Genomic DNA, 25,905 nt, shown 5'->3' with positions numbered 1-25,905 from the left:
TGTTGTTGTTGTACCTCACAGATTCTGTTGTTGTTGTACCTCACATAGATTCTGTTGTTGTTGTTGTACCTCACATAGGTTCTGTTGTTGTTGTTGTTGTACCTCACATAGATTCTGTTGTTGTTGTTGTTGTACCTCACATAGATTCTGTTGTTGTTGTACCTCACATAGATTCTGTTGTTGTTGTACCTCACATAGATTCTGTTGTTGTTGTTGTTGTTGTACCTCACATAGATTCTGTTGTTGTTGTTGTTGTACCTCACATAGATTCTGTTGTTGTTGTACCTCACATAGGTTCTGTTGTTGTACCTCACATAGATTCTGTTGTTGTTGTTGTACCTCACATAGGTTCTGTTGTTGTTGTACCTCACATAGATTCTGTTGTTGTTGTACCTCACATAGGTTCTGTTGTTGTACCTCACATAGATTCTGTTGTTGTTGTACCTCACATAGATTCTGTTGTTGTTGTACCTCACATAGATTCTGTTGTTGTTGTACCTCACATAGATTCTGTTGTTGTTGTACCTCACATAGATTCTGTTGTTGTTGTTGTTGTACCTCACAGATTCTGTTGTTGTTGTACCTCACATAGGTTCTGTTGTTGTTGTTGTTGTACCTCACATAGGTTCTGTTGTTGTTGTTGTTGTACCTCACATAGATTCTGTTGTTGTTGTTGTTGTACCTCACATAGATTCTGTTGTTGTTGTACCTCACATAGGTTCTGTTGTTGTACCTCACATAGATTCTGTTGTTGTTGTACCTCACATAGATTCTGTTGTTGTTGTTGTTGTACCTCACATAGATTCTGTTGTTGTTGTTGTTGTACCTCACATAGATTCTGTTGTTGTTGTACCTCACATAGGTTCTGTTGTTGTACCTCACATAGATTCTGTTGTTGTTGTTGTACCTCACATAGGTTCTGTTGTTGTTGTTGTTGTACCTCACATAGATTCTGTTGTTGTTGTACCTCACATAGGTTCTGTTGTTGTACCTCACATAGATTCTGTTGTTGTTGTACCTCACATAGATTCTGTTGTTGTTGTACCTCACAGGTTCTGTTGTTGTTGTTGTACGTCATATAGATTCTGTTGTTGTACCTCACATAGATTCTGTTGTTGTTGTTGTTGTACCTCACATAGATTCTGTTGTTGTTGTACCTCACATAGGTTCTGTTGTTGTTGTTGTACCTCACATAGATTCTGTTGTTGTTGTACCTCACATAGGTTCTGTTGTTGTACCTCACATAGGTTCTGTTGTTGTTGTTGTACCTCACATAGATTCTGTTGTTGTTGTACCTCACATAGATTCTGTTGTTGTTGTTGTTGTACCTCACATAGATTCTGTTGTTGTTGTTGTACCTCACATAGATTCTGTTGTTGTTGTACCTCACATAGGTTCTGTTGTTGTTGTACCTCACATAGGTTCTGTTATTGTTGTACCTCACATAGGTTCTGTTGTTGTTGTACCTCACATAGGTTCTGTTGTTGTTGTACCTCACATAGATTCTGTTGTTGTTGTACCTCACATAGAGAGATGGTGAACAGGCATTTCCTAATAAAGCAGTTGAATCACTTAACGTTCCAGCGGATTAAACTCCCCCCGTAAGGACGGAGACCTTTATGGAATGTAGCTCAGACGACATTTAACCCTGGAAACGTTTATTATGAAACGTACATATGTTTACTGGTGCTCTATGATGTGCCCATTGAATATCAACAAGGTCACAGTCGTTGGTGGTATTTGATTAAAGTTTATTGAAAAAGTATGGATTTCAGCAAAACAACGAAAAGGCAACTACAGAGGACAAACATGGGTAGATAGGTGGGCCTTTCATCGTTTCCATTTTTTGAAGTATCGACCTTGGGGCGAATCGATGTGACATCGGTGTAGTCTGAGCTAGATTCCACAAAGCCTGGTGTCTGCTCCTCTTCGTTGGTGGCGTCATTAGAAACATCAGTTCAGTTGGTCTACAGGATGTCAGAATATCATCAAGCACAGCCTGCGTATGATAAGACCACTGAGCTTGACATCAACCCCAGACCCCTAGGCAGGCGTTGATGTCTGAAAATAGGATGCCGATGACAATTCCTCCAAGGCATCATGTCTGACACACTAGTGTGTCAACAGAAGGGGTCAGACCTAAAGGGGAGATCAGCTGCAAAGAGGTCAAGATTCAGAGAATGGATGGAGAGAGAGAGAGACAGAGAGAGACAAAGAGAGACAGAGAGAGATTAGACCCAACCAAATCATGAGAAAACAAAAAGATAATTACTTAACACATTGGAAAGAATTAACAAAAAAACAGAGCAAACTAGAATGCTATTTGGCCCTACACAGAGAGTACACAGTGGCAGAATACCTGACCACTGTGACTGACCCAAAATTAAGGAAAGCTTTGACTATGTACAGACTCAGTGAGCATAGCCTTGCTATTGAGAAAGGCCGCCGTAGGCAGACATGGCTCTCAAGAGAAGACAGGCTATGTGCTCACTGCCCACAAAATGAGGTGGAAACTGAGCTGCACTTCCTAACCTCCTGCCCAATGTATGACCATATTAGAGACACATATTTCCCTCAGATTACACAGATCCACAAAGAATTCGAAAACAAATCCAATTTTGAAAAACTCCCATATCTACTGGGTGAAATTCCACAGTGTGCCATCACAGCAGCAAGATTTGTGACCTGTTGCCACGAGAAAAGGGCAACCAGTGAAGAACAAACACCATTGTAAATACAACCCATATTTATGCTTATTTATTTTATCTTGTGTCCTTTAACCATTTGTACATTGCTAAAACACTGTATATATATATAATATGACATTTGTAATGTCTTTACTGTTTTGAAACTTCTGTATGTGTAATGTTTACTGTTAATTTTTGTTGTTTTTCACTTTATATATTCACTTTGTATGTTGTCTACCTCACTTGCTTTGGCAATGTTAACACATGTTTCCCATGCCAATAAAGCCCTTGAATTGAATTGAGAGACAGAGAGAGACAGAGAGGGAGAGACAGAGAGGGAGAGAGAGAGACAATGGAAATAGGACAGAGAGGGGAAAGAGGGTAGGGAGAGAGAGATGGAGGGGGAATAGAGATGGAGGGGTATAGAGATGGAGGGGGTAGAGACAGGGAGAGGGAGAGAGATGGAGGGGGTAGAGAGGTGGAGGGGGTAGAGAGATGGAGAGGGTAGAGACATGGAGGGGGTAGAGACATGGAGAGGGAGAGAGATGGAGGGGGTAGAGACATGGAGAGAGATGGAGGGGGTAGAGAGATGGAGGAGGTAGAGAGATGGAGGGGTAGAGAGATGGAGGGGGTAGAGACATGGAGGGGGTAGAGACATGGAGAGGGAGAGAGATGGAGGGGGTAGAGACATGGAGAGAGATGGAGGGGGTAGAGAGATGGAGGAGGTAGAGAGATGGAGGGGGTAGAGAGATGGAGAGGGAGTGAGATGCAGGGGTATAGAGATGGAGGGGGTAGAGAGATGGAGAGGGAGAGAGATGGAGGGGGTATAGAGATGGAGGGGGTATATAGATGGAGGGGTGGAGAGATGGAGAGATGGAGGGAGTAGAGAGATGGAGGGGGTAGAGTTGGAGTTGGAGGGGGTAGAGAGATGGAGAGGGAGAGAGATGGAGGGGGTGGAGAGATGGAGGGGGTAGAGAGATGGAGGGGGTAGAGACATGGAGAGGGAGAGGGATGGAGGGGTAGAGTTGGAGTTGGAGGGGTAGAGAGATGGAGAGGGAGAGAGATGGAGGGGGTAGAGAGATGGAGAGGGTAGAGAGATGGAGGGGTAGAGAGAGGGAGGGGGTATAGAGATGGAGGGGGTAGAGAGATGGAGGGGGTAGAGAGATGGAGGGGTATAGAGATGGAGGGGGTAGAGAGATGGAGGGGGTAGGAAGATGGAGGGGGTAGAGAGATGGAGGGGGTAGAGAGATGGAGGGGGTGGAGAGATGGAGAGATGGAGGGGTAGAGACATGGAGGGGGTAGAGAGATGGAGGGGGTAGAGAGATGGAGGGGGTAGAGACATGGAGAGAGATGGAGTTTCCCTGGCCATAGGGGTCTAGACAAGGATGAGTGGTCCTACTGGTTCTCAAATACCCCTTGAGATCCTCAGTGGGGGCAGGCAACAACTCACTTCCATCTGGCTGGGGGGGGACTCGACTGACGATTGTGATGGTAATGCTTTGTAGATAACTTTGGACACAGATTCTACGTTCAGATTCCCTATCCTTCTCCTGAAGTCTGCATTCACACACTCCCCCTCATGGATTTAAAATGAATGGACCGGTGAGAGGAATATGTTGGAGACTCCTTCCAGCTGTCCCTGCACCAATCCAATGCTTTTTTAAATGCATGAGGGGTAGTGAACTAGTACACACTTCTGGTGTCCAAACAAAAACACAAAGCTCCTGATCTAGCAGTATTAGGACCTGTACCCAGAGTTCACCACTGACCTCTAACCCCTGACCTCTCCTTATGTCACCTCCTGTTACCTAGGTACATGGCCATCATCCACCCACTCAAGCCACGCCTCTCGGCAACGGTAACCAGGTCTGTGATAGGCTGTATCTGGGGTATGGCCGTGGTACTAGCGTTCCCGCTGTGTTACTACTCAACCACCAAAAAGATTGGACAGAGAACACTGTGTTACGTCTACTGGCCCCGCACTGCTCAGGACTCATTCATGTTAGTACCTCTCTGCACAGGACTCATTCATGTTAGTACCTCACTACTCAGGACTCATTCATGTTAGTACCTCACTGCACAGGACTCATTCATGTTAGTACCTCACTGCACAGGACTCATTCATGTTAGTACCTCACTGCACACGACTCATTCATGTTAGTACCTCTCTGCACAGGACTCATTCATGTTAGTACCTCACTGCACAGGACTCATTCATGTTAGTACCTCTCTGCACAGGACTCATTCATGTTAGTACCTCTCTGCACAGGACTCATTCATGTTAGTACCTCACTACTCAGGACTCATTCATGTTAGTACCTCACTGCACAGGACTCATTCATGTTAGTACCTCACTGCACAGGACTCATTCATGTTAGTACCTCACTGCACAGGACTCATTCATGTTAGTACCTCACTGCTCAGGACTCATTCATGTTAGTACCTCACTACTCAGGACTCATTCATGTTAGTACCTCACTACACAGGACTCATTCATGTTAGTACCTCACTACTCAGGACTCATTCATGTTAGTACCTCACTGCACAGGACTCATTCATGTTAGTACCTCACTACACAGGACTCATTCATGTTAGTACCTCACTACTCAGGACTCATTCATGTTAGTACCTCACTGCACAGGACTCATTCATGTTAGTACCTCACTGCACAGGACTCATTCATGTTAGTACCTCACTGCACAGGACTCATTCATGTTAGTACCTCACTGCACAGGACTCATTCATGTTAGTACCTCACTGCTCAGGACTCATTCATGTTAGTACCTCACTGCACAGGACTCATTCATGTTAGTACCTCACTGCTCAGGACTCATTCATGTGTCTAAATACTTATAGCTTCCTTCATTAATTTATTCATTTGTCTCTCTCTCTCTCCCTGACTCTCTCTCCCCCTCTCTCCCTGTCTCTCTCTCCCCCTCTCTCCCTGTCTCTCTCTCCCCCTCTCTCCTGACTCTCTCTCCCCCTCTCTCCCTGACTCTCTCCCCTCTCTCCCTGACTCTCTCCCCCTCTCTCCCTGTCTCTCTCTCCCTGTCTCTCTCTCCCCCGTCTCTCTCTCCCCCTCTCCCTGTCTCTCTCTCTCTCTCTCTCCTGTCTCTCTCTCCCTCTCTCTCCATCTCTCTCTCCCTCTCTCTCCCTGTCTCTCTCTCCCTCTCCTTTTCTCTCTCTCCCCCTCCCTTTCTCCCTCTCTCTCTATTTCCCTCTCCCCTGTCTTTCTCTCTCTCTCCCCTTTCCCCCTCTCTCTCTCTCCCTCTCCCCCTCTCTCTCTCTCTCCCTCTCCCCATCTTTCTCTCTCTCCCTCTGTCTCTCTCTCCAGGTATCATATAATAGTAGCAGTGTTGGTGTATGTGCTGCCTCTAGTGGTGATGGCTGGTACCTACAGTCTGGTGGGTAGGACACTTTGGGGCGGAGAGATACCTGGTGACTCTAAAGATAACTACCATCTACAGATACAAGCCAAGAGGAAGGTACACAGACATAGCCGGACAAAGATACGCACACACACGGATGGAGACACACACATTGTCTTTATTCGTTTTCCTGTTGTCTAGGTGGTGAAGATGATGATGATTGTGGTGGTAACATTTGCAGTCTGCTGGCTCCCCTACCACCTCTACTTCATGATAACAGGACTCAACAGACAACTGAACAGAGTCAAGTCTATACAACAGGTCAGTCTGTCTGTCTGTAACAGCGCGTATTATGGAAATGTCAATGATTATTGTTATTGTGCCTGTTGGAGACACTTGACTCATTTGAGCTGTCAGATGGACAGACGTTTGTCCATCCGTCTGTCCGTCCAACAGACTGTTCCACAGAGTCAGGTCAGGTCCAACAGACTGTTCATCAGAGTCAGGTCCAACAGACTGTTCCACAGAGTCAGGTCAGGTCCAACAGACTGTTCCACAGAGTCAGGTCCAACAGACTATTCCACAGAGTCAGGTCCAACAGACTGTTCCACAGAGTCAGGTCCAACAGACTGTTCCACAGAGTCAGGTTCAACAGACTGTTCAACAGAGTCAGGTCAGGTCCAACAGACTGTTCCACAGAGTCAGGTCCAACAGACTGTTCCACAGAGTCAGTCAACAGACTGTTCATCAGAGTCAGGTCCAACAGACTGTTCCACAGAGTCAGGTCAGACTGTTCATCAGAGTCAGGTCCAACAGACTGTTCCACAGAGTCAGGTCCAACAGACTGTTCCACAGAGTCAGGTCCAACAGACTGTTCCACAGAGTCAGGTCCAACAGACTGTTCCACAGAGTCAGGTCCAACAGACTGTTCCACAGAGTCAGGTCAGACTGTTCCACAGAGTCAGAACAGACTGTTCCACAGAGTCAGGTCCAACAGACTGTTCCACAGAGTCAGGTCCAACAGACTGTTCCACAGAGTCAGGTCAACAGGTGCAATAAGGCCAAGCAGCCTCCTAACCTGGGTGAACAAAATATACTGTCCTCCTTATGTTGGAGAATGTGCTGCAGATCAAACTGGGTGAACTTCGTTCCTATCAACCAAACCAGCATAACTATAATATCTAATACCCTGTTTCTCAGAGTCGTGGCTGAACAAGGACATAGATGGTATACACAGAGTATACCACACATCAGAAACACCTTCCTAATATTCAGTTGCCCTCATATTGCCCTCAGAACAGCCTCAAACCAAAATCAAATCAAATTGTATTTGTCACGTGCACAGAATAATGCTATTTGTAGGGGCATAGACTCCAGAACGTGCCGGAAGCGTTCCACAGGGATGTTGACTCCAAAGCTTCCATTGTTGTGTCAAGTTAGCTGGATGTCGATTGGGTAGTTGACCATTCTTGATTCACACAGGAAAATGTTGAGCGTGAAAAATGAAAAACCCAGGACTGTTGAAGTTATTGACACAAACCAGTGCGCCTGGCACCTACTACCATACCCCATTCAAAGGCATTTAAATATTTGTCTTGTCCGTTCACCCGTTCACCCTCTGAATGGCTTTTATACACAATCCATGTCTCAAGACATAAAAATCCTTCTTTAACCCGTCTCCTCCCCTTCATCTACTCTGACTGAAGTGGATTTAACAGGTGACATCAATACGGGATCATAGCTTTCACCTGGTCAGTCTTATGGAAAGAGCAGATGTTCTTAATGTTTTGTATACTCAGTGTATATCTCAAAGAATTCTCCATCGTGCAGACCAGATGGCAGCCTCAGGTAAGGGGTGTGTCTCTTTATCAATAACAGCTGATGCTCGAAATGCTCGAAATCTAATATTAAACAAGTCTCGAGGTATTGCTCACCTGAGGTAGAGTACCTCATGATAAGCTGTAGACCACACTATGTACCAAGAGAGTTTTCCTCTATATTTTTAGAGGAAAACTCGGGGACTTTAATGCAGGGAAACTTAAATCCGTTTTACCTCTTTTTTATCATTTTTACCTGTGCAACTAGAGGTGAAAAAACTCTAGACCACCTTTACTCCACACACAGAAACAAATACAAAGCTCTCACTCGCCCTCCATTTGGCAAATCTAACCCTAACTCTATCCTCATGATTGCTGCTTACAAGAGAACAGGAAGTACCAATGACCCGCTCAATGCGGAAGTGGTCTGTTGAAGCGGATGATAAGCTACAGGACTTTTTCGCTAGCACAGATGGCTTTGAGGAATTTACCACATCAGTCTTAAACTTCTTGAATACATGCGTCGACGACGTTGTACCCACAGTGATCGTACGTACATATCCCAACCAGAAGCCATGGATTACAGGTAACATCTGCACTGAGCTAAAGGGAAGAGCTTCTGCTTTCAAGGACTGGGACACTAATCCGGACCAGTTGCTCCGATGTAAGACCTGCTTACTTACAAGCCCTTAACCAACAATGCAGTTTAAAATATGAATAAGAAATAAAAGTAACAAGTAAATAAAGAGCAGCAGTAAAATAACAATTGCGAGGCTAAATAAAGGGGGGCACCGGTTAGTCGAGGTAATTGAGTTGATATGTACATGTAGGTAGAGTTATTAAAGTGACTATGCATAGATAATAACAGAGAGTAGCAGCAGCATAAAAGAGGAGGGGCAATGCAAATAGTCTGGGTAGCCATTTGAATAGATTTTCAGGATTCTTATGGCTTGGGGGTAGAAGCTGTTTAGAAGCCTCTTGGACCTAGACTTGGCGCTCCGGTACCGCTTGCTGTGTGGTAGCAGAGAGAACAGTCTATGACTAGGGTGGCTGGAGTCTGACAATTTTTAGGGCCTTCCTCTGACACCGCCCGGTATAGAGGTCCTGGATGACAGGAAGCCTGGCCCCAGTGATGTACTGGGAAGTACGCACTACCCTCTGTAGCGCCTTGCGGTCGTGGGCCGAGTAGTTGCCATACCAGGCAGTGATGTTCTCGATGGTGCAGCTGTAGAATCTTTTGAGGATCTGAGGACCCATGCCAAATGTTTTCAGTCTCGTGAGGGGGAATAGGTGTTGCCGTGCCCTCTTCATGACTGTCTCGGTGTGCTTGGACCATGAGGAAGGCATAACAACATTTCTTCCCTTTTCAGGAGGCTGAAAACATTTGCCAGCTGTGTCTGTGAAAGCATGTTGGTATGGCAACTGCTTGACATCTGGCTGCAATGTGCTAAAGAGGGTAGGCCCAGTACATCACTGTGGCATAGCTCCCTGCCATCCAAGATGGGGGAAGGCCCTAAAAATGGTAAAATACTCCAGCCACCCAAGTCTGTTCTCTCTGCAACCGCACGACCAGGAGTACTGATACACCAAGTATGGAACCAACAGGAGCCTTAACAGCTTCTAAATAGTTAGTTAAATAGTTAGTTTGTTAAATAGTTAGTCTATTTGGATAACTATTTAACTAACTGGACTATCTACATTGACCTTTGGACCCATCACATGAGCTGATGCTACTGTCTCTGTCACTTTATTCCTAGTTATATGTACATATACACCTCAATTACCTCGGACCCTGCATATGGACTGGTACCCTGTGTATTATAACCTAGTTATCATTACTCAGTACTGGTACCCTGTGTATATAACCTAGTTATCAGTACTGGTACCGTGTGTATATAACCTAGTTATCATTACTCAGTACTGGTACCCTGTGTATATAACCTAGTTATCATTACCCAGTACTGGTACCCTGTGTATATAACCTAGTTATCATTACTCAGTACTGGTACCGTGTGTATATAACCTAGTTATCATTACTCAGTACTGGTACCGTGTGTATATAACCTAGTTATCATTACTCAGTACTGGTACCCTGTGTATATAACCTAGTTATCAGTACTGGTACCGTGTGTATATAACCTAGTTATCATTACCAGTACTGGTACCCTGTGTATATAACCTAGTTATCATTACTCAGTACTGGTACCCTGTGTATATAACCTAGTTATCATTACTCAGTACTGGTACCGTGTGTATATAACCTAGTTATCATTACTCAGTACTGGTACCCTGTGTATATAACCTAGTTATCAGTACTGGTACCGTGTGTATATAACCTAGTTATCATTACTCAGTACTGGTACCCTGTGTATATAACCTAGTTATCATTACCCAGTACTGGTACCCTGTGTATATAACCTAGTTATCATTACCCAGTACTGGTACCCTGTGTATATAACCTAGTTATCATTACTCAGTACTGGTACCCTGTGTATATAACCAAGTTATCATTACTCAGTACTGGTACCGTGTGTATATAACCTAGTTATCATTACTCAGTACTGGTACCCTGTGTATATAACCTAGTTATCATTACTCAGTACTGGTACCGTGTGTATATAACCTAGTTATCATTACTCAGTACTGGTACCCTGTGTATATAACCTAGTTATCATTAGTCAGTACTGGTACCGTGTGTATATAACCAAGTTATCATTACTCAGTACTGGTACCGTGTGTATATAACCTAGTTATCATTAGTCAGTACTGGTACCGTGTGTATATAACCAAGTTATCATTACTCAGTACTGGTACCGTGTGTATATAACCAAGTTATCATTACTCAGTACTGGTACCCTGTGTATATAACCTAGTTATCATTACCCATTGTGTATTTATTCCTCATGTTATTATCTTTTTATTATTTTTCAATTGTATTTTTCTCTGCGTTGTTGGGCAGGACCCGTAACTAAGCATTTAACTGTTACTCTCCACCTGTTGTTTACCTGTTGTTTACCTGTTGTTTACCTGTTGTTTACCAAGCATGTGACAAATAACATATGATTTGATAGAACATTGGAGGTGCCGGTACTCAGTACCGTTGTGTTCCGGCCCAATTCAACCTCTGATTATCTATATAGTCATTACTAATGTTTAGCATGCATTATAAATTATTCTCATCCAACAGGTGTATCTATCAGTGTTGTGGCTGGCTATGAGCTCCACCATGTACAACCCTGTCATCTACTGCTGTCTCAATAGCAGGTAGGAGCTAGGAACACACACCATGTATAACCCTGTCATCTACTGCTGTCTCAATAGCAGGTAGGAGCTAGGAACACACACCATGTACAACCCTGTCATCTACTGCTGTCTCAATAGCAGGTAGGAGCTAGGAACACACACCATTACAACCCTGTCATCTACTGCTGTCTCAATAGCAGGTAGGAGCTAGGAACACACACCATTACAACCCTGTCATCTGCTGCTGTCTCAATAACAGGTTCCGTGCAGGGTTTAAGAGGTACAATGTGTTTATATGCGTAGGTTCCGTGCAGGGTTTAAGCGTGCAATGCGCTGCTGTCCGTTTGTCCGTCTGTCTGAATACGACCAGATGGAACTACATAGCGCCCGTTTCCATGCCAACAGACAGAGCAGCATCTACACCCTGAGCCGCTTCGAGTCCTGCTCCGCCGACCCACACAACGACCGCAGCGACAGGTACCGTAGTTGTGTGTGTGTGTGTAGGTTCTGCGTCATGTTTTAAGTTTCTTCAAAAACAGACCATAATGCATTTCTTCATCTTCTTCTCCGCCAGGAGGAGGAGTCAGGGTGGTACCCTGGTAGCATAACCAACGGGGTGAATTATCAACCCGACATACACTCCTGACACACGCTGTTATAACCACCTCCGCCATCACCTGAGAGGTTTGGACTTGAGACTGGTACCACAAACATGTATAAACACACTACCCACCCCTTATCATTACCCACTGTGTATTTATTCCTCATGTTATTATCTTTTGAAACATTTTTCACATTGTAAACACTCCCCTACTGAAACACACACCCCTGTTGGGCAGGACCCGTAACAACATTTAACTGTTACACACACACCTGTTGTTTACCTGTGTTTACCTGTTGTTTACCTGTTGTTTACCAAGCATGTGACAAATAACACACCCCTATGTTTGCAACACACACACACACCCCTTGATAGAACATTGGACCCCTGCTGAAACACACACACACTCCCCTACTGAAACACACACCGTTGTGTTCTACTGAAACACCAATTCACACCCCCTCTGATTATCTATAAACACACATTACTAATGTTTAGCATGCATTATAAATTATTCTCATCCAACAGGTGTATCTATCAGTGTTGTGGCTGGCTACACACACCCCTACTGAAACTCCACCATGTACAACCCTGTCATCTACTGCTGTCTCAACACCCCTACTGAAACACACACAACACACACCATGTATAACCCTGTCATCTACTGCTGTCTCAATAGCAGGTAGGAGCACACAACACACCCTGTACAACCCACACCCCTACTGAAACACACACTCAACGCTACTGAAACACACACACACACCCCCTAGAAACAACACACACCCCCTATGAAACACAACCCTGTCATCTACTGCTGTCTCAATGAAACAGGTAGGACACCCCTAGAACACACACACATTACAACCCTGTCATCTGCTGCTGTCTCAATAAACACAGGTTCCGTGCAGGGTTTGAAACACACACACAATGTGTTTAAACACACACAGGTTCCGTGCAGGGTTTAAAACACACACACACACCCCTACTGAAACACACACACCCCTACTGAAACACAATGCGCTGAAACACGTTTGTCCGTCTGTCTGAAACACACACCAGATGGAACTACATAGCACCCGTTTCCATGCCACACCCCTAGAAACACACACTACACCCCCCTGCTGAAACACACACCCCTGGAACACCCCTGCTGGGCAGCGCCTCCATGCACACCCCTGCTGGAACCCTACTGAAACACACACACACGACCCCTAGAAACGACACACACCCCTACTGTGTGTGTGTGAAACACACACACACACCCCTCTGCGTCATGTTTTAAGTTTCTTCAAAAAACACAGACCATAATGCATTTCTTCATCTTCTTCTGAAACACGCCCCCTAGGAAACACAGTCAGGGTGGTACTGAAACATGGTAGCACCCCTACTGAAACACACACCCCTACTGAAACACACACGGAACCCCTACTGACACACACACCCCTGACACATGCTAGTTGAAACACACACCCCCTACTGAAACCCCACACACCCCTCCACCTCCGCCCTACTGAAACTCACCTGAAACACACACCCCCTTGGACTACTGAAACACACACACACCCCCTACTGAAACACACACACACACCCCCTACTGAAACACACACACCCCCCTACTGAAACACACACACACACCCCCCTACTGAAACACACACACACCCCTACTGAAACACACACACACCCCTACTGAAACACACACACACACCCCTACTGAAACACACACACACCCCTACTGAAACACACACACACCCCTACTGAAACACACACACACCCCCTACTGAAACACACACACACCCCCTACTGAAACACACACACACCCCATACTGAAACACACACACCCCTACTGAAACACACACACAAACACACACACACCCCTACTGAAACACACACACACTGAAACACACACACACACACACCCCTACTGAAACACACACACACACACACAACCCCTACTGAAACACACACACACTGAAACACACACACACCCCCTACTGAAACACACACACACACACACCCCCTACTGAAACACACACACACATTACCCCTACTGACACACCCCTACTGAAACAGGAATCACAAACCCTCTGATCTGTCAGGTATATACAAACAAACCTTCTGGATTCCATAATATATCAGGAATCCCATTTCTGATCTGTCCAATAAGTAACTTAAACCTTCTGATCTGTCAGGTCTGTTCTGATCTGTCAGGTATATAGTCAGTGAAACCTTCTGATCTGTCAGGTATATAGTCAGTTAAACCTTCTGATCTGTCAGGTATATAGTCAGTTAAACCTTCTGATCTGTCAGGTATATAGTCAGTTAAACCTTCTGATCTGTCAGGTATATAGTCAGTTAAACCTTCTGATCTGTCAGTTGTTACTCAGGGGCCTTTTTAGTATGTTCTTGTGTATTGTTGCGTTGTTTGTTTGTTAAAAACAGCTTGCAATGTTTATTTCAAATATTACTTATCTTTATTGATATATTATACTTATATTTAGTATGGGCCGAGTAAATGTGAATCAAGACCTGTAAGTGATGTCTATCTATGTGTGACAAAATAAAAACCCTATGTATTGTATGATCTGTCTCAATTCAATCCAATCATGGGAAACATGTGTTAACATTGCCAAATCAAGTGAAGTAGACAATAAACAAAAGTGAAATAAACAATAAAAAATGCACATGAACAATTACACTCACAAAAGTTCCAGAAGAATAAAGACAAATGTCATATTATGTGAAAAAGGGAAGATAAATAAAAATAAACATAAAAATGGGTTGTATTTATAATGGTGTTTGTTCTTCACTGGTTGCCCTTTACTTGTGGCAACAGGTCACAAATCTGGCTACTGTGATGCACACTGTGGTATTTCACCCAGTAGATATGGGAGTTTATCAAAATTGGGTTTATTTTCTAATTCTTTGTGGATCTGTGTAATCTGAGGGAAATATGTGTCTCTAATATGGTCATACATTGGGCAGGAGGTTAGGAAGTGCAGCTCAGTTTCCACCTCATTTTGTGGGCAGTGAGCACATAGCCTGTCTTTTCTTGAGAGCCAGGTCTGCCTACGGCGGCCTTTCTCAATAGCAAGGCTATGCTCACTGAGTCTGTACATAGTCATGTTTGTGTTTGTGAACAGAGCCCCAGGACCAGCTTGCTTAGGGGACTCTTCTCCAGGTTCATCTCTCTGTAGGTGATGGCTTTGTTATGGAAGGTTGGGATTCACTTCCTTTTAGGTGGTTGTAGAATTTAACAGCTCTTTTCTGGATTTGGATAATTAGTGGGTATCGGCCTAAGTTGCACACAGGATATTTTGCAATTTGTTGTTTTTCCCATTTAGTGATTTCTTGGTTGGTCAGCGGACCCCAGAGCTCACAACCATAATGGGAAATGGGTTCTATAACTGATTTGAGTATTTTTTGCCAGATCCTAATCAGTACGTCAAAATGTATTTTTATATTTGCCTAGTCTCTCAGATCGTTCACAGTTTTGTGGAAGTTACCTGTGGCGCTGATGTTTAGGCCAAGGTATGTCTAGTTTTTGTGTGCTCTAGGGCAATGGTGTCTAGATGGAATTTGTATTTGTGGTTCTGGCAACTGGACCTTTTTTGGAACACCATTATTTTGGTCTTACTGAGATTTACTGTCAGGGCCCAGGTCTGACAGAATCTGTGCAGAAGATCTAGGTGCTGCTGTAGGCCCTCCTTGGTTGGTGACAGAAGCACCAGATCATCAGCAAACAGCAAACTGAAACACCAATTTGTTGATATACAGGGCCCTTGGAAAGTATTCAGACCCCTTGACTTTCTCTACATTTTTTTGTTTGTTTACAGCCTTATTCTAAAATTGATGAAATTGTTAGTTTTTTTCATTAATCTACAAACATTACCCCACAATGACAAAGCAAAAACCGGTTTATAGAAATGTTTGCAAATGTATTCAAAATAAAAACTGAAACATTACATTAGCCTTCATTCAGACCCTTTACTCAGTACTTTGTTGAAGCACCTTGTAATCGTCGGTGGAAGAAGGTGAGGACCAAGGTGCAGCGTGGTTTTTAATATTCATCAAAACTGAACACTGAAATACAAAACAACAAAGAAACAACCGGAACAGTTCTGTCTGGTGTCGACACACAAAGACTGGAAACAACCAGAACAGTTCTGTCTGGTGTCGACACACAAAGACTGGAAACAACCGGAACAGTTCTGTCTGGTGTCGACACACAAAGACTGGAAACAACCAGAACAGTTCTGTCTGGTGTCGACACACAAAGACTGGAAACAACCAGAACAGTTCTGTCTGGTGTCGACACACAAAGACTGGAGTTCTGTCTGGTGTCGACACACAAACTGGAAACAACCAGACTGGAAACAACCAGAACAGTTCTGTCTGGTGTCGACACACAAAGACTGGAAACAACCAGAACAGTTCTGTCTGGTGTCGACACACAAAGACTGGAAACAACCGGAACAGTTCTGTCTGGTGTCGACACACAAAGACTGGAAACAACCGGAACAGTTCTGTCTGGTGTCGACACACAAAGACTGGAAACAACAGGAACAGTTCTGTCTGGTGCAGAAACACACAAAGACTGGAAACAACCACCCACAAAACACAATGGAAAACAGGCTACCTAAATATGGTTCTCAATCAGGGACAACGATTGACAGCTGATTGAGAACCATATCAGGACAAACACAGAAATAGAAAAATATAGAATAACTAACATAGACAACGCACCCAACTCACGCCTGACCATACTAAAACAAAAGACAAATCAAAGGAACTAAGGTCAGAACGTGACACACCTTCGACAGCGATTACAGCCTCCAGTCTTCTTGGGTATGACGCTACAAGCTTGGCACACCTGTATTTGGGGAGTTTCTCTCATTCTTTTCTGCAGATCCTCTCAAGCTCTGTCAGGTTGGATGGGGAGCGTCGCTGCACAGATATTTCCAGGTCTCTCCGGGCTCTGACTGGGCCACTCAAGTTGTTTATGTACATGGATTTTATAATGTCGTATGTTTTTCCCCCAACACCACTTTCAAACAATTTGTATAGGAGACCCTCATGCCAAATTGAGTCAAAAGATTTTTTGAAATCAACAAAGCATGAGAAGACTTCGCCTTTGTTTTGGTCTGTTTGTTTGTCAGTTCGGGTGAATACGTGGTCTGTCGTATGGTAATTTGGTAAAAAGTCAATTTGACATTTGCTCAGTACATTGTTTTCAGTTAAGAAATGTACGAGTCTGCTGTTAATGATAATGCAGAGGATTTTCCCAAGGTTGCTGTTGTCGCATATCCCACGGTAGTTTTTGGGGTCAGTTGGAATTTGTAATCTGTATATTTTATCATTTCATTGAGGATACCATCAACATCAACACCACAGGCCTTTCTGGGATGGAGGATTTGTATTTTGTCCTGTAGTTCATTCAATGTAATTGGAGAATCCAGTGGGTTCTGATAGTCTTTATAATAGTTTAATAGTTGATTATAAGACTTGTATTTAATAATTTTGCTGTTTGTTCTCTGTTATTGGGCCAACAATATTGGAGAAGTGGTTTATCCATACATCTCCGTTTTGGATAGATAACTCTTTGGTTTTAGTGTTTTCCAATTTTCCTAGAAGTGGTTAGATTCTATTCATTCTTCTCTCTCTCTCTGTCTCTCTCTGTCTCTCTCTCTCTGACTCTCTCTCTCTCTGTCTCTCTCTGTCTCTCTCTCTCTGTCTGTCTCTGTCTCTCTCTCTCTCTCTCTGTCTCTCTCTGTGTCTCTCTCTGTCTCTCTCTCTCTCTCTGTCTCTCTCTCTCTGTCTCTCTCTGTCTCTCTCTCTCTCTGTTTCTCTCTCTCTCTCTCTCTGTTTCTCTGTCTCTCTCTCTTTGTCTCTTTCTCTTCCACCCGTCTCCTTCACTCTCATCTTTATGTTTGTCGCTCCCTAGGATGGTGGTGCAACCATCAATTGCACTATGTCAATGGAAACAAACAGGGGAAGATAATAGCCATCACGTACCCTGCCATTATCCTAGTCAGCTGACCACAGGACAGCGTGTTTGTGTGTGTGTTATAGACGTGGCTTCTCCATCTTTCCTTCCTAACCTCGTAATTCTTTAAACCCAGACTACACCTCAACTGGCTCACACACTTTGTGGGCATTTCTGCCATGTTAGGTTATTTAACTGTAAACACACTGGTATTAATCTAAACCCAGTCAACAAGACACTGAACAGACCCGACACACTCACACACAGACACAGCTATAAATGGGTGGCCAGACAGGCACAGAGAGAGGGTAGCAGTATTTAATTAATTATTTAAACACTTTGTCTCTGCTCCCACATACACTAACATTAATAAACATTGTGCAAATGTACAAGAGAGTTGGAGAGAGAGAGGTAGAGAGAACTTACAACAAACCTACCGAGAGATAGAGAGGGGGGAGGCACAGCACTCAAAGCTTGAGCTCAGGGAGAATGAACAAGACAGAGAAGGCCCTGCTTTAAACACACTGCACCTTATAGGGAACCATTTGGGACAGAGTTCCTAACATGGACACCATATACGGGACAGAGATCCTAACATGGACACCATATAGGGTACAGGTTATCATTTGGGACAGAGTTTGGGACATGGACACCATATAGGGGACAGAGTTCCTAACATGGACACCATATAGGGGACAGAGATCCTAACATGGACACCATATAGGGGACAGAGATCCTAACATGGACACTAGTTTTTCCCTCCTTAATTAAGATGTTTACTGACTCATTTAGTTCCACAGGAAATGGCTGAAGATGGAAAAAGATGGAACTGTCAAGTAATGTTGAGTCATTCGTGATGCCAAGTTATTAACTGATGATCTTTAAATAATCTTATTTAATTTGACTTCCTCTTGTCTGAAGAGAAGCACTGTTTCCTCTCTCTCTCTCTCACACACACAGACACACACACACAGTAAGAACTCTTCTCAACCCGTCACACAGAGTAAACACACATGTATTTATTTATTTGGGTCACTGTTAGCTTTTGCAGAAGTGGCAGCTACTTTTCCAATACCAGCATTGTAGGCTGCAGGGCTACTCACACACCTCAGGCTGCAGGGCTACTCACACACCTGAGGCCGCTCGGCCTCGTTAGGCTGCAGGGCTACTCACACACCTGAGGCCGCTCGGTCTCGTTAGGCTGCAGGGCTACTCACACACCTGAGGCCACTCGGTCTCGTTAGGCTGCAGGGCTACTCACACACCTGAGGCCACTCGGTCTCGTTAGGCTGCAGGGCTACTCACACCTGAGGCCACTTAAGGTCTTTCAGTTCTGCAACGGCACCTCCTGCCTAAACCGGAGGCTTTAGCTGGCGCACAGGGGCACCTCCTGCCTAGACACCGGAGGCTGAGCTGGCGCTACACCGGAGGCTGAGCTGGCGCTACACCGGAGGCTGAGCTGGCGCTACACCGGAGGCTGAGCTGGCGCTACACCGGAGGCTGAGCTCGCGCTACACCGGAGGCTGAGCTCGCTCTACACCGGAGGCTGAGCTCTACAGACATTTTTTTGAAGCCCTGGACATTGTTCTCCACAGGAAGAAGTGACCAGACTACAAGTGAAGCTGGGTAGCAGCCCAGCTAGTTTTCTTTAAAGGCTAACGCTAGGTTCAGTTCAGAAAAGTGGGTTTTGTTATCAGTTATATTTTTGTTATCAGTTGTTATCAGTTATTGTTTGAGAACCAGCTTTGTGAACCTCTTATTTTGAATAAATATGCCAGTCTGGTTTAAGCTGTGTTGGACTTCTGTTATTCCTTCTCGATGAGTTCCTCTCAGCAACACCTAGCGAGTCACTACACAAGTAACAAATCACTGATTCACTGATCGACAAGGACAGTCACGCAAATTAAAAACGTCAAATACAACAATATACAACTAAAACATACTACAAACAATGCAAGTAACACATTCTGTTTCATGTGTGTCCTCACTGAAACCAAACTGAATCAAAAGAAGAAGAAGAAGAAATGATGAGGAATTGAAAAAAGGTTGAGCGGGATGAGGCAAAGGGAATGGCAAATAAGTCTGGCTGCACAACCCATTAGCAAACAGACTGCAAGTTGACAAATCATGAGACTAAACTGAATGAAAACAAGAAGAAACTACACTATAAAATGAAGATAAATGACAAAGAATTGATATTAAAAAGCTTTGGAATGAATTTTTGAGCAAAAAGGCAAACTCAGCTCCATCATTAATTGATTCAGATGACTCATTCATCACTAAACTAACTGATATTGCCAACTACTTTAATGATTTTTTTCATTTGCAAGATTAGCAAACTTGGACATGACATGCTGACACTAAACATCCATGTACACTACCGGTCAAAAGTTTTAGAAAACCTTCTCATTCAAGGGTTTATTTTACATTTATACTATTTTCTACATTGTAGAAGAATAGTGAAGACATCAAAACTATGAAATAACACATATGGAATCGTGTAGTAACCAAAAATTGTTAAACAAATCAAAATATATTTTATATTTGAGATTCTTTAAATAGCCATCCTTTGCCTTGATGACATCTTTCCACACTCTTGGCATTTTCTCAACCAGCTTCACCTGGAATGCTTTTCCAATGGTCTTGAAGGAGTTCCCACATATGCTGAGCACTTGTTGGCTGCATTTCCTTCACTCTGTGGTCCAACTCATCCCAAACCATCTCAATTGGGTTGAGGTCGGGTGATTGTGGAGGCCAGGTCATCTGATGCAGCACTCCATCACTCTCCTTCTTGGTCAAATAGCCATTACACAGCCTGGAGGTGTGTTGGGTCATTGTCCTGTTGAAAAACAAATGATAATCCCACTAAACTCAAACTAGATGGGATGACTTATCGCTGCAGAATGTTAGGAACTCTGTCTCAAATGATACGCTGTACCCTATATGGTGTCCATGTTAGGAACTCTGTCCCAAATGATACTCTGTACCCTATATGGTGTCCATGTTAGGAACTCTGTCCCAAATGATACTCTGTACCCTATATGGTGTCCATGTTAGGATCTCTGTCTCAAATTATACTCTGTACCCTATGGTGTCCATGTTGTTGCGACTGCACTTGAAGAAACTTTCAAAGTTCTTTACATTTTCCGTATTGACTGACCTTCATGTCTTAAAGAAATGATGGACTGTCATTTGTCTTTGCTTATTTGAGCTGTTATTTATATAATATGGACTTGATCTTTTACCAAATAGGGCTATCTTCTGTATACCACCCCTACCTTGTCACAACACAACTGATTGGCTCAAACGCATTAAGAAGGAAAGAAATTCCACAAATTAACTTTTAATAAGGCACCCCTGATAATTGAAATGCATTCCAGGTGACTACCTCATGAAGCTGGGGGGCTATTTGAAGAATCTAAAATCTAAAATATATTTTGATTTATTTAACACTTTTTTGGTTACTACATGATTCCAAATGTGTTATTTCATAGTTTTGATGTCTTCACTATAATTCTACAATGTAGAAAATATTTTAAAAATGAAGAATAACCCTTGAATGAGTAGGTGTTCTAAAACTTTTGAGCGGTAGTGTATATCTGGACAAATTACAAAAGACAGCATTGTAATTTTGAATCCCGTAAAGTGAGTGTTTGTCTATCAACATTGACAATCCTCTGAGTTCTGACAACTTGGATGAAAAATTACCGAGGATAATAGTGGACGATATTGCAACATATTAAAATCGTTTGTTATTATTTTTCTTTTTCTTTTTGACCCCTTTTCTCCCAATTGGTAGTTACAGTCTTGTCCCATCGCTGCAACTCCCTTACGGACTCAGGAGAGGTGAAGGTCGAAAGCCAAGCCTGGGATCGAACCAACGGTCTCTTGTGACGCCTCAAGCACTGCGATGCGGTGCCTTAGACCGCTGCTCCACTTGGGAGGCCCATTGGGATATTACTTTGACACTATATTGTATCATTTTGACAATATCGCAATATTATTTTTGCTCTAGTTGGCTGTACCAAAACTTCAGTATTTGTCCTTCAAAACTTGTTCTCCATCTTTGTAAATAAAAAAAAAGGACATGTGGTGAGAAATGCAGCATATGGTGCTGCATATGCAGCAGACATATGGTGAGAAATGTCTGGAACGGCGAATCACAATAAAATCCCAGTTTCAAATCGCAATATGTATAGATTTGTGAGAATAGCAATACATATTGTGATAATATCGTATCGTGAGGTATGCGTTGGTGTCTGAGATTAATATTATTTGAAGGAAGGACTGGCATGTTGTTGATGTTTCAACCAGGAGGGACTGGCATGTTGTTGATGTTCTAACCTCATTAACTAACTCCTCCTAGGAGTTTATCTTCCTCAACTTGGTCATTTATGCACATGTCCAGTTGAGGTATTTTTATTTAATTTATTTATATCACCTTTTTTTAACCAGGTAGGCCAGTTGAGAACAAGTTCTCATTTACAACTGCGACCTGGCCAAGATAAAGCAAAGCAATGCAACACAAACAACAACACAGAGTTACACTTGGAATAAACAAACATACAGTCAATAATACAATAGAAAAAGTTGATATACAGTGAGTGAGGTAAGATTAGGGAGGTAAGGCAATAAATAGGCCATAGTGGCGAAGTAATTACAATATTGCAATTAAACACAAGTAGAGATACAAAGGAGCAAGATAAATAAACACATACAGTAAAAGGAGCAACAACAAAAAATAACAATATGGGGATGAGGTAGTTGGGTGGGCTATTTACAGATGGGCTTTGTACAGGTGCAATGATCTGTGAGCTGCTTAAAGTTAGTGAGGGATGTATGAGTCTCCAGCTTCAGTGATTTTTTGCAATTTTTTCCAGTCATTGGCAACAGAGAACTGGAAGGAAAGGCGGCCAAAGGAGGAATTGGCTTTGGGGGTTACCAGTGAGATATATAGTACCTGCTGGAGTGCGTGCTACGGGTGGGTGCTGCTATAATGACCAGTGAGCTGAGATAAGGCGGGGCTTTACCTAGCAAAGACTTATAGATGAAGTGGAGCCAGTGGGTTTGGCGACGAATATGAGGCGAGGGCCAGCCAACGAGAGCATACAGGTCGCAGTGGTGCGTGGTATATGGGGCTTTGGTGAAAAACAGATGGCACTGTGATAGACTACATCCAGTTTGCTGAGTATCGTGTTGGAGGCTATTTTGTAAATGAGCTCGCCGAAGTCAAGGATCGGTAGGATGATCAGTTTTACGAGGGTATGTTTGGCAGCATGAGTGAAGGATGCTTTGTTGCGAAATAGGAAACCGATTCTAGATTTAATTTTGGATTGGAGATGTTTGATATGAGTCTGGAAGGAGAGTTTACAGTCTATCCAGACACCTAGGTATTTGTAGTTGTACACATATTCTAAGTCAGAACCGTCCAGAGTAGTGACGCTGGACAGGCGGGCAGGTGCGGGCTTCGATCGGTTGAAGAGCATGCATTTAGTTTTACTTGCATTGAGGAGCAGTTGGAGACCACGGAAGGAGAATTGTGTGGCATTGAAGCTCATCTGGAGGTTAGTTAACACAGTGTCCAAAGAAGGGCCAGAAGTATACAGAATGGTGTTGTCTGCGTAGAAGACAGAGAATCACCAGCAGCAAGAGCGACATCATTGATGTATGCAGAGAAAAGAGTCGGCCCAAGAATTGAACCGTGTGGTACCCCCATAGAGAGGTCCGGACAACAGCCCTCCGATCTGACACTCTGAACTCTGTCTGAGAAGTAGTTGGTGAACCAGGCGAGGCAGTCATTTGAGAAACCAAGGTTATTGAGTCTGCCGATAGGAATGTGCTGATTGACAGAGTCGAAAGCCTTGGCCAGGTCGATGAATACGTGTAAAGCCCCGTATTGTCTCTTATCGATGGAAGTTATGATATCGTTTAGGTCTTACAGAATGTTTTAACCAAATACAATGCTTTTTAGTTTTAGATGTGTTTAAGACCAGTTTATTATATATATATATATATATATATATATATATATATATATATATATATATATATATATATATATATATATATATATATATATATATATATATATATATATTTATATATATATATAGTCGGTATCAGAATGTGTATACATATATATATATATGTGTGGCCCGTATTTTACAGCTGCAAGTCTCTTGGTGTTTTTTTGTTGCCTTACAACCTGGAATTGGGTTTGAATCATTTGATTTACACAACATGCCTACCACTTTGAAGATGCCAAATATTTATATTGTGAAACAAACAAGAAATAAGACAAAAAACTTGAGCGCTGCATAACTATTCAGCCCCCCCAAAGTCAATACGTTGTTGAGCCACCTTTTGCAACAATTACAGCTGCAAGTCTCTTGAGGTATGTCTCTATGAGCTTGGCACATCTAGCCACTGGGATTTTTGCCCATTCTTCAAGGCAAAACTGCTCCAGCTCCTTCACGTTGGATGGGTTCTGCTGGTGTACAGCAATCTTTAAGTCATACCACAGATTCTCAATTGGATTGAGGTCTGGGCTTTGACTAGGCCATTCCAAGACATTTTAATGTTTCTCCTGAAACCACTCCAGTGTTGCTTTAGCAGTATGCTTAGGGTCATTGTCCTGCTGGAAGGTGAACCTCCGTACCAGTCTCAAATCTCTGGAAGACTGAAACAGGTTTCCCTCAAGAATTTCCCTGTATTTAGCGCCATCCATCATTCCTTAAAACTCTGACCAGTTTCCCAGTCCCTGCTGATGAAAAACATCCCCACAGCATGATACTGTCACCACCATGCTTCACTGTGGGGATAGTGTTCTCGGGGTGATGAGACGTGTTGGTTTTGCGCCAGACAGAGCGATTTTTGGCGAACACCAAACGTCTTTGCTAACTTTTTTCTGGCTACTCTTCCATAAAGCCCAGCTCTGTGGACGGCTAAATGTGGTCCTATGGACAGACACTCCAATCACTCAGATTGCACACAGGTGAACTTTATTTAACTAATTATGTGACTTATGAAGGTAATTGGTTGCACCAGATTTTATTTAGGGGCTTCATAGCAAAGGGGGTGAATACAGATACACGCACCACTTTTCCGTTTTTTTTTAAAGTTATTTTTTGAAACAAGTCATTTTTTTCATTTCACTTCACCAATTTGGATTATTTTGTGTATGTCCACCACATGAAATCCAAATAAAAATCAATTTAAATTACAGGTTGTAATACAACAAAATAGGAAAAATGCCTTGGGGGAGTGAATACTTTTGCAAGGCACTATATATACAGTATATACATTCGGATACCTCTACATAGCTGTGTTTATCATACCTCTACATACCTGTGTTTACCATACCTCTACATACCTGTGTTTACCATGCCTCTACATACCTGTGTTTACCATAACTATACATACCTGTGTTTACCATACCTCTACATACCTGTGTTTACCATAACTCTACATACCTGTGTTTACCATACCTCTACATACCTGTGTTTACCATAACTCTACATACCTGTGTTTACCATACCTCTACATACCTGTGTTTACCATACCTGTGTTTACCATACCTCTACATACCTGTGTTTACCATAACTCTACATACCTGTGTTTACCATGACTCTACATACCTGTGTTTACCATGACTCTACATACCTGTGTTACCATACCTGTGTTTACCATGACTCTACATACCTGTGTTTACCATACCTGTGTTTACCATACCTCTACATACCTGTGTTTACCATAACTCTACATACCTGTGTTTACCATAACTCTACATACCTGTGTTTACCATAACTCTACATACCTGTGTTTACCATACCTCTACATACCTGTGTTTACCATACCTCTACATACCTGTGTTTACCATACCTGTGTTTACCATAACTCTACATACCTGTGTTTACCATACCTGTGTTTACCATACCTGTGTTTACCATACCTCTACATACCTGTGTTTACCATAACTCTACATACCTGTGTTTACCATACCTCTACATACCTGTGTTTACCATACCTGTGTTTACCATACCTGTGTTTACCATACCTCTACATACCTGTGTTTACCATGACTCTACATACCTGTGTTTACCATACCTCTACATACCTGTGTTTACCATACCTCTACATACCTGTGTTTACCATACCTCTACATACCTGTGTTTACCATGACTCTACATACCTGTGTTTACCATAA

The 25,905-nt window shown here is 43.1% G+C and overlaps 2 protein-coding genes and 1 long non-coding RNA gene across 3 annotated transcripts in view; all 3 read left to right on the top strand.

The window, feature by feature from the left end:
• LOC112240622 (neuromedin-K receptor-like) overlaps positions 1-11,140 on the top strand; it is a 36,859-nt gene extending 25,719 nt beyond the window's left edge. The window contains exons 2-5 of the mRNA XM_042298585.1: positions 4,500-4,688; positions 6,022-6,172; positions 6,257-6,376; positions 11,060-11,140. Coding sequence (XP_042154519.1) covers positions 4,500-4,688; positions 6,022-6,172; positions 6,257-6,376; positions 11,060-11,140 — 541 coding nt within the window. The remainder of the gene's footprint in view (positions 1-4,499; positions 4,689-6,021; positions 6,173-6,256; positions 6,377-11,059) is intronic.
• A 15-nt stretch (positions 11,141-11,155) lies between these two features.
• On the top strand, positions 11,156-11,723 carry LOC112240621 (neuromedin-K receptor). Its single transcript, XM_042297832.1, has 3 exons — positions 11,156-11,256; positions 11,419-11,592; positions 11,690-11,723. The coding sequence occupies exons 1-3, from the start codon at positions 11,219-11,221 to the stop codon at positions 11,721-11,723; spliced, it is 246 nt and encodes an 81-aa protein (XP_042153766.1). The 5' UTR covers positions 11,156-11,218.
• A 2,193-nt stretch (positions 11,724-13,916) lies between these two features.
• Positions 13,917-14,294, top strand: LOC121839437. The gene is made up of 2 exons (XR_006078990.1): positions 13,917-14,056; positions 14,090-14,294. It is a non-coding gene; the product is annotated as an uncharacterized LOC121839437 (long non-coding RNA).
• Positions 14,295-25,905: the final 11,611 nt, after the last annotated feature.

Source organism: Oncorhynchus tshawytscha, linkage group LG15 (genome assembly GCF_018296145.1).
Source record: "Oncorhynchus tshawytscha isolate Ot180627B linkage group LG15, Otsh_v2.0, whole genome shotgun sequence".
NCBI classification, from domain to species: domain Eukaryota; kingdom Metazoa; phylum Chordata; class Actinopteri; order Salmoniformes; family Salmonidae; genus Oncorhynchus; species Oncorhynchus tshawytscha.
The sequence above is the reverse complement of the archived record's forward strand: the minus strand, read 5'-3'. Positions and strand labels throughout refer to the sequence as shown.

Excerpts from the sequence above, each read along its gene's own strand:
- LOC112240621 (XM_042297832.1), top strand. The coding sequence starts at position 11,219 with ATGTACAACCCTGTCATCTACTGCTGTCTCAATAGCAG. Across the intron at positions 11,257-11,418 it reads TACTGCTGTCTCAATAGCAG|GTTCCGTGCAGGGTTTAAGC; the intron begins GTAGGAGCTAGG and ends TTATATGCGTAG. Across the intron at positions 11,593-11,689 it reads CACAACGACCGCAGCGACAG|GAGGAGGAGTCAGGGTGGTA; the intron begins GTACCGTAGTTG and ends CTTCTCCGCCAG.